This window comes from Manis pentadactyla, chromosome 1 (assembly GCF_030020395.1).
Source record: "Manis pentadactyla isolate mManPen7 chromosome 1, mManPen7.hap1, whole genome shotgun sequence".
NCBI lineage: Eukaryota > Metazoa > Chordata > Mammalia > Pholidota > Manidae > Manis > Manis pentadactyla.
In genome coordinates this window covers 193877868-193893310 of record NC_080019.1, presented here as the reverse complement: position 1 = coordinate 193893310, position 15443 = coordinate 193877868, and the positions used below count along the sequence as shown (strand labels likewise).

General features: G+C 46.9%; 1 protein-coding gene across 1 annotated transcript in view; it reads right to left on the bottom strand.

Annotated features, from left to right (window-relative positions):
• UMODL1 (uromodulin like 1) overlaps nucleotides 1-15443 on the bottom strand; it is a 108714-nt gene that overhangs the window by 49023 nt on the left and 44248 nt on the right. The window contains 3 exon segments of the mRNA XM_057504873.1: nucleotides 9390-9549; nucleotides 9828-10067; nucleotides 10565-10710. Of these exon segments, the coding sequence (XP_057360856.1) occupies nucleotides 9390-9549; nucleotides 9828-10067; nucleotides 10565-10710 (546 nt within the window).

Below are 15443 nucleotides of genomic sequence, written 5' to 3'. Positions count from 1 at the left end.
GAAATTAAGATGATGTCACTAGGGCATATCCTACACCAGTATGACAATGTCCTTATAAAAAGGGACATCAGACACAGACACACACATGCACAGAGGAAAGACCACATGAGACACAGAGAAAAGACAGCATCTACAAGCCAACGGGATAGACGTGGACTGGAGTCTCCTCCCAGCTCTCAGCGGGGCCTCCCTGCCTCAGGCTGCCGCCTCCAGACTGAGAAAATACATTCCCGGTGCTGGAGCTGCCCAGCCTGTGCTGTGCTGTTACAGCCGCCCCAGGGCCCAGGTGCAGTACCCCTGCAAAGGAACTTGGAAGGAAATAGTGAGGCGGTATCGCAAAGAATCTGAGAACTGGCAGCTCCCTGCAGAGGTTATGTGGCTGTCGATACTCTGCTGTTTCTGAGGGGCTGGTGGGCAGGGCAGGCTCATAGGCGCCCTCACTGGCACCGGGTCAGCATCCCTTTCATCCTGTTGTTGTAGAAGATCTACTGTTTGAGTATAAAGTGACATCAACAAAGTCAGTGCTGTTGGGTCTCCCCTGTGCACATCCTGGTGATGCTCAGAGGCTGGTCGCCCAGGAAACAGCAGGACTTCTGGGAGCACAGGGACAAGCTTATTCCCAGAGGCAAGCTGGACAAACAGCACTGAACCAAGGCCGGCAGGGCCCGTAAACACCTGCCCGTGGCCTCGCGCGCTGGTCTGTGGCGTGAAGCGTAGCTCTCACACCCCAGCACTACAAAGCATGTTTCAAAGTCAACGGTCTAAGGAAAGAGAAAGTAAAATTATTCATGATCCCATGGTGAGGGGTGAACACGGAGAGAAAAAAGCCTTTATTCAATTTCAGAGTAGCTGGATTCAGTAGAGTTCTGTCAATGTCACTAAAAGTATTAAATTAAAATATCACTTTTAGAAACAAGGGGCGAAAGATGAAGGCGTGAGTAGAGCAGCGGAAATCTCCTCCCAAAACAACATATATCTATGAAAATATAACAAAGACAACCCTTCCTAGAATAAAGACCAGAGGACACAGGACAATATCCAGACCACATCCGCACCTGAGAGAACCCAGCGCCGCGCAAAGGGGGTAAGATACAAGCCCCGGCCCCGCGGGAGCCGAGCCCCCATCCCCCCAACTCCCGGCGGGAGAAGAGCAGGCAGAGCGGGAGGGAGACGGAGCCCAGGACTGCTGAACACCCAGCCCCAGCCATCTGGGCCAGAGTGCAGGGCGCTCGATACTAGGAAAACAGGGCAGCAAGAACAGTGAGCGGGCACCGGTGGCCTGGCGCCGGAGGACACCAGAAAAGCGAGTGACCATTTTTTTTTTTGTTGCTGTTTTGTTTTGGCGAGCACTTTTTGGAAGTCTTAAAGGGATAGGGACCCCGATACTAGGGAAACAGGGCAGCAAGACCGGTGAGCAGATGCCTGAGGCTGGCGCCAGAGAATAAAGAAAAACAAGCAGCCACCTTTTTTTTTAATTACAAAAAATTTTTTTTTTAGTTTAAATTTTTTTTTTTTTTTTTTTTTTGTGGTCATTGTTTTGTTTTGGCGGGTGCTTTTTGGAAGTCTTAAAGGGGCAGGGCGGGACACTTAATCCAGAGGTAGGGAATCCGGGGATCTCTGGGCACCCTAACCCCTGGGCTGCAGGGAGCAGGGAGGCCCCTTACGGAGATAAATAGCCTCCCAGCAGCTCCTGCTGCAACCCGACTCCACCATTTTGGAGCAGCAGCCAGAGCCAGGCCACGCCCACAGCAACAGCGGAGATTAACTCCATAGCAGCCGGGCAGGAAGCAGAAACCCTGTCTGCGTGCAGCTGCGCAGCACAAGCCACTAGAGGTCGCTGTTCTCCCAGGAGAGGAAGGCCACAAACCAACAAGAAGGGAAGTTCTTCCAGCCGTCACTCTTTCCAGCTCTGCAAACTATTCCTATCACCATGAAAAGGCAAAGCTACAGGCCGACAAAGATCACAGAGACAACACCAGAGAAGGAGACAGACCTAACCAGTCTTCCTGACAAAGAATTCAAGACAAGAATCATAAACATGCTGACAGAGATGCAGAGAAATACGCAAGAGAAATGGGATGAAGTCCGGAAGGAGATCACAGATGCCAGAAAGGAGATTGCAGAAATGAAACAAACTCTGGAAGGGTTTATAAGCAGAATGGATAGGATGCAAGAGGCCATTGATGGAACTGAAACCAGAGAACAGGAACGCATAGAAGCTGACATAGAGAGAGATAAAAGGATCTCCAGGAATGAAACAATGTTAAGAGAACTGTGTGACCAATCCAAAAGGAGCAATATCCATATTATAGGGGTTCCAGAAGAAGAAGAGAGAGGAAAAGAGATGGAAAGTATCTTAGAAGAAATAATTGCTGAAAACTTCCCCAAACTGGGGGAGGAAATAATCGAACAGACCACGGAAATACACAGAACCCCCAACAGAAAGGATCCAAGGAGGACAACACCAAGACACATAATAATTAAAATGGCAAAGATCAAGGACCAGGAAAGAGTTTTAAAGGCAGCTAGAGAGAAAAAGGTCACCTATAAAGGAAAACCCATCAGGCTAACATCAGATTTCTCAACAGAAACCCTACAGGCCAAAAGAGAATGGCATGATATATTTAATGCAATGAAACAGAAGGGCCTTGAACCAAGGATACTGTATCCAGCACGACTATCATTCAAATATGACGGTGGGATTAAACAATTCCCAGACAAACAAAAGCCGAGGGAATTTGCTTCCCACAAACCACCTCTACAGAACATCTTACAGGGACTGCTCTAGATGGGAGCACTCCTACAAAGAGCACAGCACAAAACACCCAACATATGAAGAATCGAGGAAGAGGAATAAGAAGGGGGAGAAGAAAAGATTCTCCAGACAGTGTATATAACAGCTCAATAAGTGAGCTAAGTTAGGCAGTAAGATACTAAAGAGGCTAACCTTGAACCTTTGGTACCCACAAATTTAAAGCCTGCAATGGCAATAAGTACATATCTTTCAATAGTCACCCTAAATGTTAATGGGCTGAATGCACCAATCAAAAGACACAGAGTAATAGAATGGATAAAAAAGCAAGACCCATCTATATGCTGCTTACAAGAAACTCACCTCAAACCCAAAGACATGCACAGACTAAAAGTCAAGGGATGGAAAAACATATTTCAAGCAAACAACAGTGAGAAGAAAGCAGGGGTTGCAGTACTAATATCAGACAAAATAGACTTCAAAACAAAGAAAGTAACAAGAGATAAAGAAGGACACTACATAATGATAAAGGGCTCAGTCAAACAAGAGGATATAACAATTCTAAATATATATGCACCCAACACAGGAGCACCAGCATATGTGAAACAAATACTAACAGAACTAAAGGGGGAAATAGACTGCAATGCATTCATTCTAGAAGACTTCAACACACCACTCACCGCAAAGGATAGATCCACCAGGCAGAAAATAAGTAAGGACACGGAAGCACTGAACAACACAGTAGAGCAGATGGACCTAATAGACATCTATAGAACTCTACATCCAAAAGCAACAGGATATACATTCTTCTCAAGTGCACATGGAACATTCTCCAGCGTAGACCACATACTAGGCCACAAAAAGAGCCTCAGAAAATTCCAAAAGATTGAAACCCTACCAACCAACTTTTCAGACCACAAAGGCATAAAACTAGAAATAAACTGTACAAAGAAAGCAAAGAGGCTCACAAACACATGGAGGCTTAACAACACGCTCCTAAATAATCAATGGATCAATGACCAAATCAAAATGCAGACCCAGCAATATATGGAAACAAATGACAACAACAACACTAAGCCCCAACTTCTGTGGGACACAGCAAAAGCAGTCTTAAGAGGAAAGTATATAGCAATCCAAGCATATTTAAAAAAGGAAGAGCAATCCCAAATGAATGGTCTAATGTCACAATTATCAAAACTGGAAAAAGAAGAACAAATGAGGCCTAAGGTCAGCAGAAGGAGGGACATAATAAAGATCAGAGAAGAAATAAATGAAATTGAGAAGAATAAAACAATAGCAAAAATCAATGAAACCAAGAGCTGGTTCTTCGAGAAAATAAACAAAATAGATAAGCCTCTAGCCAGACGTATTCAGAAGAAAAGAGAGTCAACACAAATCAACAGAATCAGAAACGAGAAAGGAAAAATCATGACGGACCCCACAGAAATACAAAGAATTATTAGAGAATACTATGAAAACCTATATGCTAACAAGCTGGGAAACCTAGGAGAAATGGACAACTTCCTAGAAAAATACAACCTTCCAAGATTGACCCAGAAAGAAACAGAAAATCTAAACAGACCAATTACCAGCAACGAAATTGAAGTGGTAATCAAAAAACTACCAAAGAACAAAACCCCCGGGCCAGATGGATTTACCTCGGAATTTTATCAGACATACAGGGAAGACATAATACCCATTCTCCTTAGAGTTTTCCAAAAAATAGAGGAGGAGGGGATACTCCCAAACTCATTCTATGAAGCTAACATCACCCTAATACCAAAACCAGGCAAAGACCCCACCAAAAAAGAAAACTACAGACCAATATCCCTGATGAACGTAGATGCAAAAATACTCAACAAAATATTAGCAAACCAAATTCAAAAATACATCAAAAGGATCATACACCGTGACCAAGTGGGATTCATCCCAGGGATGCAAGGATGGTACAACATTCGAAAGTCCATCAACATCATCCACCACATCAACAAAAAGAAAGACTTAAATCACATGATCATCTCCATAGATGCTGAAAAAGCATTTGACAAAGTTCAACATCCATTCATGATAAAAACTCTCACAAAATGGGCATAGAGGGCAAGTACCTCAACATAATAAAGGCCATGTATGATAAACCCAGAGCTAACATCACACTGAACAGCGAGAGGCTGAAAGCTTTTCCTCTGAGATCGGGAAAAAGACAGGGATGCCCACTCTCCCCACTGTTATTCAACATAGTACTGGAGGTCCTAGCCACAGCAATCAGACAAAACAAAGAAATACAAGGAATCCAGATTGGTAAAGAAGAAGTTAAACTGTCACTATTTGCAGATGACATGATACTGTACATAAAAAACCCTAAAGACTCCACCCCAAAACTACTAGAACTGATATTGGAATACAGCAAAGTTGCAGGATACAAAATCAACACACAGAAATCTGTGGCTTTCCTATACACTAGCAATGAACCAACAGAAAGAGAAATCAGTAAAACAACTCCATTCACAATTGCATAAAAAAAAATAAAATACCTAGGATTAAACCTAACCAAGGAAGTGAAAGACTTATACTCTGAAAACTACAAGTCACTCTTAAGAGAAATTAAAGGGGACACTAACAGATGGAAACTCATCCCATGCTCATGGCTAGGAAGAATTAATATCGTCAAAATGGCCATCCTGCCCAAGGCAATATACAGATTTGATGCAATCCCTATGAAACTACCAGCAACATTCTTCAATGAACTGGAACAAATAATTCAAAAATTCATATGGAAACACCAAAGATCCCGAATAGCTAAAGCAATCCTGAGAAAGAAGAATAAAGTAGGGGGGATCTCACTCCCCAACTTCAGGCTCTACTATAAAGCCATGGTGATCAAGACAGTTTGGTACTGGCACAAGAGCAGAGCCACAGACCAATGGAACAGACTAGAGAATCGAGACATTAACCCAGACATATATGGTCAATTAATATTTGATAAAGGAGCCATGGACATACAATGGCGAAATGACCGTCTCTTCAACAGATTGTGCTGGCAAAACTGGACAGCTACATGTAGGAGAATGAAACTGGACCATTGTCTAACCCCATATACAAAAGTAAACTCAAAATGGATCAAAGACCTGAATGTAAGTCATGAAACCATTAAACTCTTGGAAGAAAACATAGGCAAAAACCTCTTAGACATAAACATGAGTGACCTCTTCTTGAACATATCTCCCCAGGCAAGGAAAACAACAGCAAAAATGAATAAGTGGGACTATATTAAACTGAAAAGCTTCTGTACAGCAAAAGACACCATCAATAGAACAAAAAGGAACCCTACAGTATGGGAGAATATATTTGAAAATGACACATCCGATAAAGGGTTGACGTCCAGAATATATGAAGAGCTCACATGCCTCAACAAACAAAAAACAAATAACCCAATTAAAAAATGGGCAGAGGAACTGAACAGACAGTTCTCCAAAAAAGAAATACAGATGGTCAACAGACACATGAAAAGATGCTCCACATTGCTAATTATCAGAGAAATGCAAATTAAAACTACAATGAGGTATCACCTCACACCAGTAAGGATGGCTGCCATCCAAAAGACAAACAACAACAAATGTTGGCGAGGCTGTGGAGAAAGGGGAACCCTCCTACACTGCTGGTGGGAATGTAAGTTAGTTCAACCATTGTGGAAAGCAGTATGGAGGTACATCAAAATGCTCAAAACAGACCTACCATTTGACCCAGGAATTCCACTCCTAGGAATTTACCCTAAGAATGCAGCAATCAAGTATGAGAAAGATCAGTGCACCCCTATGTTTATCGCAGCACTATTTACAATAGCCAAGAATTGGAAGCAACTTAAATGTCCATCGATAGATGAATGGATAAAGAAGATGTGGTACATATACACAATGGAATACTACTCAGCCATAAGAAAAGGGCAAATCCTACCATTTGCAGCAACATGGATGGAGCTGGAGGGTATTATGCTCAGTGAAACAAGCCAAGCGGAGAAAGAGAAACACCGAATGATTTCACTTATCTGTGGAATATAAGAATAAAGGAAAAACTGAAGGAACAAAACAGCAGCAGAATCACAGAACTCAAGAATGGACTAACAGGTAACAAAGGGAAAGGGACTGGGGAGGATGGGTGGGTAGGGAGGGATAAGGGCGGGGGAGAAGTAGGGGGGTATTAAGATTAGCATCCATAGCGGGGTGGGAGAAAGGGGAGGGCTGTACAACACAGAGAAGGCAAGTAGTGATTCTACAACATTTTGCTATGCTGATGGACAGTGACTGTAAAGGGGTTTATAGGGGAGACCTGGTATAGGGGAGAGCCTAGTAAACATAATATTTGTCATGTAAGTGTAGATTAGTGATACCAAAAAAAAAAAAAAAAAAAGGGCAGTTCCTGTGTGGTAACCTCCAATGAGTTCTACACAACAGTATAAAGGGCATATAAAAGTGTAGGCAAAGGGTCTGTTTGTGTTTATACAGAGGATCAAAGCCTAATTGAGCTACCCCGAAAATGAACTAAGATACAATATGAAAAAGAACTTCCAACATCAGCACTCTCGGGAAGACTCATGCCAGAAGATGATCATCAAAAAACCCCAACAAAGATCCACACACTGCTACAGCTGTAGATGCACTCATCCCACCAGTTCCTGGACTTGCCATGGGAATGAGGAAGGAGATATCTAAGCTGGCCTGTGCATACAGTAAAACAACAAATTTGACTGGATCTATACTGTTGGAACTCAATCAAGAATTAGGAGAAGTGCAAGTTGTAGCGCTCCAAAATCTTACAACTACAGACTATTTACTGTTAAAAGAACATAAGGGATGTGAACATTCCCCAGGAATGGGTTGTTTTAATTTGTCTGATTTCTCTCAGACTGTTCAAGTTCAGTTGGACAATATCCACCGTATCATAAATAAGTTTTCACAAATGCCTAAGGTGCCTAACTGGTTTTCTTGGTTTCACTGGAGATGGCTGGTAATTACAGGTATGCTTTGGTTATGTAACTATACTCCTATTATGTTAATGTGTGTGCGCAATTTAAGTAGTAGCTTAAAACCTATACATGCTGAAGTTACTCTACAAGAAGATATGTCAAAGAAATAATCAATCTTCCCATGTTTTCTGCCGCCTGCTACTTCTATAGCTTTTCTTCTTCCTTCCTAATTACAACCCTTAAATAGAATTCGTGCATCATATCAAATTTACTGAGCATCATAATTCTTCCAAGTGGTAAAGGTACCTCAAGACAAATGCTGGGCATAGAAGCTACAGGGCATAAATATGCAAAGAAATAAAAAGCTAACCATTTCAAACAATAAGGCTTCTCTCTCACTTACCAACTTTACATTTCCCTGTATGGCCCCGGAAGATGACTGGTTAGCCAGAGACGGGTGAGATTCCTCAAGGGAGGAACAACCTAAGACAGGCACAGTCGCAGGGGGGTCATCAGGTGAGAAATTGGGGATCAACAGAGGTGAGGCTTAGAACCTCACCCCCCCTGTTCTGAGAGAAATCTTCTGCATACGTGGATGTTTTATTGCCCTTGTCTAGCTTGGATTAACACATAGTCTACAGGCACACACCTGATCATCTACATTTGCTCTCTTACAACACTAAACTATGTTTTCTACCTTTATCTTGCATCTACCTACCACTTCAGCATTTTATTAAAAATAATAATAATAAAGAGAGAAATGTGGTATCCACATATAAATCAAGTATAAAAATCAAATGAGTATTCATATTTGAACTGAGTGTTTATAGTTCATAATGCATGAGCAAAACTGAAGGTTTCTGTGATGGCTGCCCTTGTACTGTTCACCATGTAAGAACTTATTCACTATGTAAGAATTTGTTCTCCATGTAAGAACTTGTTTGTTATGCCTCAGAAGATTGGAGACTGACGAAAATTAGGCTTGGGGTGGATTAATGATTGTGCATTGAGCATTGACTCCCCTATACAGAATTTTATTGTTGTTAACAACCATTTGATCAATAAATATGAGAGATGCCCTCTCAAAAAGAAAAAAAAAAAGTACACACTTCCAATGGTAAAATAATAAGTAACCAGGATGTAATCAATATAGTCAAGATATTGTAACAGCTTGGTATGGTGATAGCTGGTACCTAGAATTGTCATGTATATAAATGTTGAATCACTATGTTTTACACCTGAAACTAATGTAATGTAATATTGTGTGTCAACTACCCTTCAATAAAAAATAATTATCTACAAAAAATAAAATAAAATAATTTAAAAATCAAAAAAAAATATATATATATATATATCACTTTTACACCTAAATGTATGTTAAATCACATGGAAGAGAAGCACCACAGCCTCATGGCAAGGACATTCGGCTATCATGGCCCGTAGATGGCGTGGCCTCAGGACTTAAGTCACCACCCAGCTGCATGGGTCCCCCACCCTTGGGCTGCCCCCTGTCCAAACCTCATTTCACATCTTTCAGGGGCCCAGTCTGCAGGCCCAGTGCCTCCTCCCAGAATCAGGCCCGGGTTCCCTAGGCCCTGGGCCTTTGACAACAGAGGAGCTCTCCTCGGCAGTAAGGAGCTCATGAGGCCAACGGAAGCAGGACTCAGAGACACCTACTATTTTGCATGTGGCCCCAGGCGACTCCATGCAGATGCGGAGTTTGCAGTGCAGGTAGACGATGGAGTTGTTGATGAAGGAAAAGATTTTCAGCTTGAACTGGGCCTTGTTGGAATTCCCATTCTCGATCACATTTGTATGTGTATTGGGGATGGGGCAGCTGGGAAGAGAGGGAAGGCGACTCATTAGCTCTGTAGACAGGCCCTCCTGTCCTTGTCCCCCATGAGCCTCTCCCCAACACACCTACTGTGAACAGAGTGTCCCCACAGGCTCCCTGGGGCAAGGACAGCTGACTCTCCAAATGCCAATAGGAGAGTCTCCTGGGGGTGTCTCTGAAACCCAAGGTCCATTATCTGTGTGCGTCCAGGATTTCAGAGGGCCCAAAGCAGGTCACACAGCAAAGGGATGGCAGTGCCCAGCACCCACCCAGGCCCCTACCTGTTGTTAATGAAGCCAAACATGACCGGGTCCCTGGCATCGCTGGATGGTGTGGCCCAGCACTCAGTCAGCACCACCTTGAGGTTGCTTTTCTGCAACCTATGGAGCCCCACTTCTATCTTGACGTCATCGATGGCAGACACACTATAGTTCCGAGGTATAGGGGAGTCTCCAATAAATGCTTGCATTACAGTGACAAAATTTCCAGCGCCGTGGAGGTCCTCGATGATGGTGTAAACCCTGCAAGAGGGAGAGGTTTTCAGGGGTTTCGCTCCTGTGACCCTCCCATTCCCATTCCCCCCCCCCACAAAGCAATGCCACAGAAGTGTGGAAATAAGGAAGCCCACCCCAGTGAGGACAAGCAGAGAAAGCCCATTTATCGCAAGCTGCTGCAGCAGGGGGTCAGCCCGTCACTCAGGTTTGTGGAGTATCGCAGACAGGCAGGGAGGGGCTCAGGCACACCCTGATGGAGGCCTCATTGTGGGCACACTGGGCAGGCACACTGGAAGTAGGGCATCCCGTGTGATTGAATAGGGGAGCATAGGGGTTTACTCTGGTCGGAGGTGGGGACACAAATTAGGAAAGCTGGCAGCTATTAATCAAGTCCTGGCCACTGTTTGTCTGTACCTCCAGTCTTTCAGAAGGGTCCTCAATAATGGAAGCCCAAAAGAAACCCCAAATCAAAGGCGTCTGAGAGGATGGTGAGCTGCGGAGAGACGGGAGCCCTGCCCACTCACCCCCACTCCGGGGTGTACCCGGACGACATCAGGAGGTCGTTCCGGAAGGCACAGCGGATGGGGCCCAGGATCTTCAGGTGGCGGATGATGCCCTCCGGGGACAGGTCATTCCTCAGTGTGGTCCTCACCACCGTGTCCGTCGTGTTCTGAACACAAATGGGGCATGAGTGACTCTGGGGCCCCAGCACGGCCGCAGACCAAAACTCCAGGTGCGGGAAGGGTTCTATTTTAAGGCTTATTCCCACGTGTGAAAAACCTGACAATGTTTCCCTAAGGTAAATTGCCAAAGATCCTAATGTCCTGACTCTTGGTTTAGCCGGTTTCCTACACTTGTTTTCTTCATTGGAAGAGACCTGGGGACATACTACCTCAGGCGAAACCCAAAATAACAGATCAGATTCCTCCCAGATAATCCCCAAGTACATTTCTGAAGATGAGAGCACAAGGCTTTCACCAAAGAAACCAAGATTAAAATAAACTATTTGAAGTCTGCCACTTTGCAACCTGGCCTCCTGTCCAAATTCTATAGTCTGGGGGGAATAACCAGCCAGAATCCAGAGGACAACCTGAGAAAATGGGTGTGATCCTGAAGGCTGCCCAGGAGCGGCACTACCCTGCCAAGGATGGACCTGAGTGTACGGGGAACAGTGCTACACCCGCTGGTTTTGCGACGGAGAAATTACTCCAACGACAAATGGAATTAAGTGCAGGCTGCTTGGAGGGTGAAAGTGTAGCCAAAAGAAGAGATTTCAAGACAGCAGTGCACCCGCATCAAAGAAGCCAAGCTTTCCAAAGTCGGAGAGGGTTCTGCAGTTTTTGCAGAGCCAGCCCCAGAGACGGAGGCCCTGAATGCGGGTGATTTCCCAGAGGGCTCCGGTGGGGAGCATTGTAGGAGATAAATATTTCTGTGAAAATGGCCATCAGCTACTGGAGCTGAATGGATTCTTTTGTTTGACAAAATGCCTGAAGTTGTAACTATTTGTTTGAAGTGCTTTACAAACTTGGAGTTTGACTGTCAAGGTGGCCAACTTGCCGAGATCAACGCCCCTTTGCTGACACCTCCTGAAAGGTCGCAGAGCCACCAGGGACCCAGCTGGGAATCACCTCCGGTTGTGATGCACAGAGGCATGACATTCAGCGGAGGGCACGGCACCACTTCTGCGAAAGTCACCAGCTCTCGCCGCTTAGAACTAGACAAGGGAAGTTTTGTGTGTAACAGATGCGCCAGAATCATCGAATGAGGAGGAAGCAAGGGGTGTGGTTGGGAGCGAGGCCAGTGACGCAGCGTCCGCGACAGGTGGTGGGAACACTTGCCCACACAAGGCAGGAGCTCTGGCCCTTCTTGGAGGGTGGGAGAGCAGGGCAGATTACGAGCTACAGGACCGCGTTAGTGGTGATGAGGCTGCTGGCCCAGCGCTCTCTGAAAACAGAAATCCTGAGGCTAACAGCACTAAGGGGACCCATGCCTGTGACAGAAACACGGAATCTGTCCCCACCCAACAGGGAGGGACGTGAGTGGGTTTCAAAACAAAACGGTATGTGAAGAAGCAAAGGACTGAGGGAGACCCCTGCCCTTCTGGAGGTGTGATGTGAACACCGCTGAGGACAGGGACGTTTTGATTCTCCTTCCCTCTGGCAGCATCTGCATCCCCTCTGCACGGGCTGCTTCACAAGAAATGAGAGCGCGGCGTGTTCCCCTGGTTGTGTACATCAGACAGACCTGGGCAAACACTGGGGGCGCTGGTTACATCAAGGAGTCTTTCCCTATTGGATATGATTGGTCCCTCTAGGTCTTGATATAAATAGTGGAAATAGAACTATGGAAAACCATATTTGTTTTTAAAATTCACTTTCCTTAGTAGAGACTAGTGATGCATTCTCTCTGCAGAGCAAACTTGCAAAGATTTTCATTGAATTACCCAAAGTGGAAGCATTTAAACAGTTTTATATTTATACCCATCTTCTGTGTTTGCTTCTTAAAATAAGATGCTTGTATTCGTATCTCCGTATTTTGGAGTAATTATCTGTGTGTTTATAGGTCCTGTGGTTTTTGTCAGCTAAGAAGTGGACTCTCACTCAAACATGCTGTTTTATAAGGCATGAAGCCAGATCTTCTAGGATGTGTGTATTTAGAATGGTGTATATTTTGTGCCTTAAATCATTTTGGAAAGTGCCTTAGAAAGCCTGGACAGTCTCCTATCTTCACAGGAATTGTCGGTGTTTTTGTAAAGATGATTCTGCACTCCAGTGAATCTCCTCGGGCATGCACTGATTTGTATCTCTCCACAGCATACTCTGCGTGATCTGTATTAGTACATCAAACTTGGAGGGGAAGACTTAAATGTAACTTTTTTAAAAACCAGGAGGTCAATAAAATTTAAACTACTTCACAAAAAAGGTGGGGGGAGGCAGAACCTGCTACCTGTACATAATCCATTGTATGTGGGGGACTTCTTATAAAGAAGTCTTGGGGTCTCTTGGTTTCTAACAAATGTGAAATAACCATCCAGGACTCCTGCAGATTCTGGGGCTTGGCTGACTCACAGCAGATGAACTTCCCTTTGATCTGAATGCGCCCTGAACCCTCCTGATTTAGTTGCTAAATCAGGTGTTAGTCTAGCTCAGAAAAACAAAGGGAGCGAGGTGACCTCTGCAGCCTCCATCTCTGGGCCCCTGCACCCCTCGGCAGGGAGGGCTGACTCACCCTTGGAACCACCTAGTGGTGCTGACCGGCCAATCTCTGTGGCCAGGATCTGTGTCTTCTTTTTAGCATCGTTCACTGAGGTCCTACAAGCCCCCAGCAGGATGCCAACATGGACCCAGACCCACCGGCGGCTCTGCCCGCACCCCCCCTCCAGCCAGACGCTGCCCACTGCTCCCAGCTGCTCACTCCCCCTCGACACAGCCCATCGCTGACTGAGGGTCTCAGGCGTCCTTAAGAGAAGGAAGCAAAACCCCGATGGTCATGTTTAAGTTGTGCTGGTTGGAGGGGCAGGCGGGAGCTGACAAAGGCTTTCTGGTCACTGGAAATGTCCCTGGTCGCTCCTTCAACCCGGGGCCCCATCTCTGGGTCTGAGGACCCCTGAGGAAAGTGGAATCCCACTTGAGGGAGGCGAGTGGGGCCCCCACATGCCCCATCCATGCCGACACCCACACTGACCCGGCAGTGCCCGGCCTGCACACCATGTCCGTGCTGGCCACAGGCAGCCTGCCCGCCCCTCCAAGCCATTCTCTGTGCCCTGTTCCCATGTCCCATCCATCCGTAGCTGAGTCTCTTCCCCAGGAGCCTCCCATGCGTCCCTCCCCAGCCTCTGGGGCCCCTGCCCCCTGGGTGGGCTCCTTCTCAGGTCCCCGTCTGTGCCTCCTGCTCTGCACACCCTCCTGGTTCTGACCCTGTCAGCCTGTGACCGCCCTCCCTGTGCCCGTGGCTCTTGGCGTCAACTGCAGACTCATCCCGGCTGGAGCCTGGGGCCTACCTGCCCCCACAGAGAGCATGCCCATATTCTACCCAGAACATCCGAGGGCAAGGGGCCTTCACCCACCTTGTGCCCCTGGAGGCCCCTAGAAGGGCAAGGTCATGGAGGCCACAGGGCTAGTCCTCAGAGGCAGGGTGACCCTGACCTTGACCCTGACCCTACTCAAACCTGCTGAAATTCCAGGTCCCTCTAGTTAGTGTGGATAATAATACCTGCCCCCCAACCCCAGCCCCGGACGGGGGTCGTTAGGGGAGAAATGATGACCTTGCCCAAGGAGCCCCAGCCAGCGGGCCCACAGGGGCCTCTGGGGTGATCCCCTGCCCTGCCCTGTTCGAGGAAACAAGGGCCAGGATGGCCCTCAAAAGGCCCTCAGGGACAGAAGGCAGGCTCCTGAGCCCCTGGGAACCACTGCCCTGAAGCGGGCACCCCTGTCCCCAGTGCCCTGGTGGCCAGGCCCCTGCAAGACCCTCCCCCAGCCCACCTACAGCACCCGCCCGGCCCCTTCCGTACACACCCTCCACCAGGGCCCAGCGGCCCCGCCTCCCAGAACCACACAGACACCCTTTCCTAGCAACCTGCGAGGAAGCAGGATGCACAGCTGGGTCAGCCAAACATGGGGGTGGGTGCTACAAACCAGTCACTCCACGTGGGCCCAGAGCCCTCCTGCACATGAGGTACATCCAGGCCAGGGTGCTCCCACTCCACTGGCTGGGCTTCCCTCTGTGCCCGACGCAAAGACCCCTCCCCGGCCACACTCGGCAATAAGCAGTTACTCACAGGATCACGGTGCCTCTGGCCAGGGAGTTCTGGTAATGTCACCCACTTCCCCACCATGTGGATGCACACACCCCCCCACACACACCCATACTCACACACCCTATACACACACATATGCACACAGACACACACATGTGCACACCCACACACAGACACACACATGCACACCCACACCTGCACACACGGATGCTCATACTAACACAAAGGCTTTTTCCTGCCCCTCTTCCTCTCCCACAGTGCAGGAAACATGTCCTGCCTGTACATCAAAATCACTGAAAGGGGCTCTTTAAACCCTGAGGTAAGGCATCTGCATTCTGAGGACTTGCTCTGCAGTCTGCACAAGGTAGGCAGGCCATGTCTCAGCCGCTCCCTGGGCCCTCCATAGCCCCACTCATCACCTGCTTCCCTGGCACCTGCTGTCTCCTACCCCAGTGCTCTGCCTTCTCACCCAGCTCACCCATCTCCAGACCTACCCCAGGCCCTTTGCACCAGAATCCATTCAGGACAGGGCCCAAAACTCCTGATTCTAGGGTGCAGTCCAGTCCCCCCCAAGAGAACTCAGCCCTATCCTGACCCTCTTTCCTGGGTCCCTAGCTGAGTCAGAGATCTCGGGGTTCAGTCTTCCC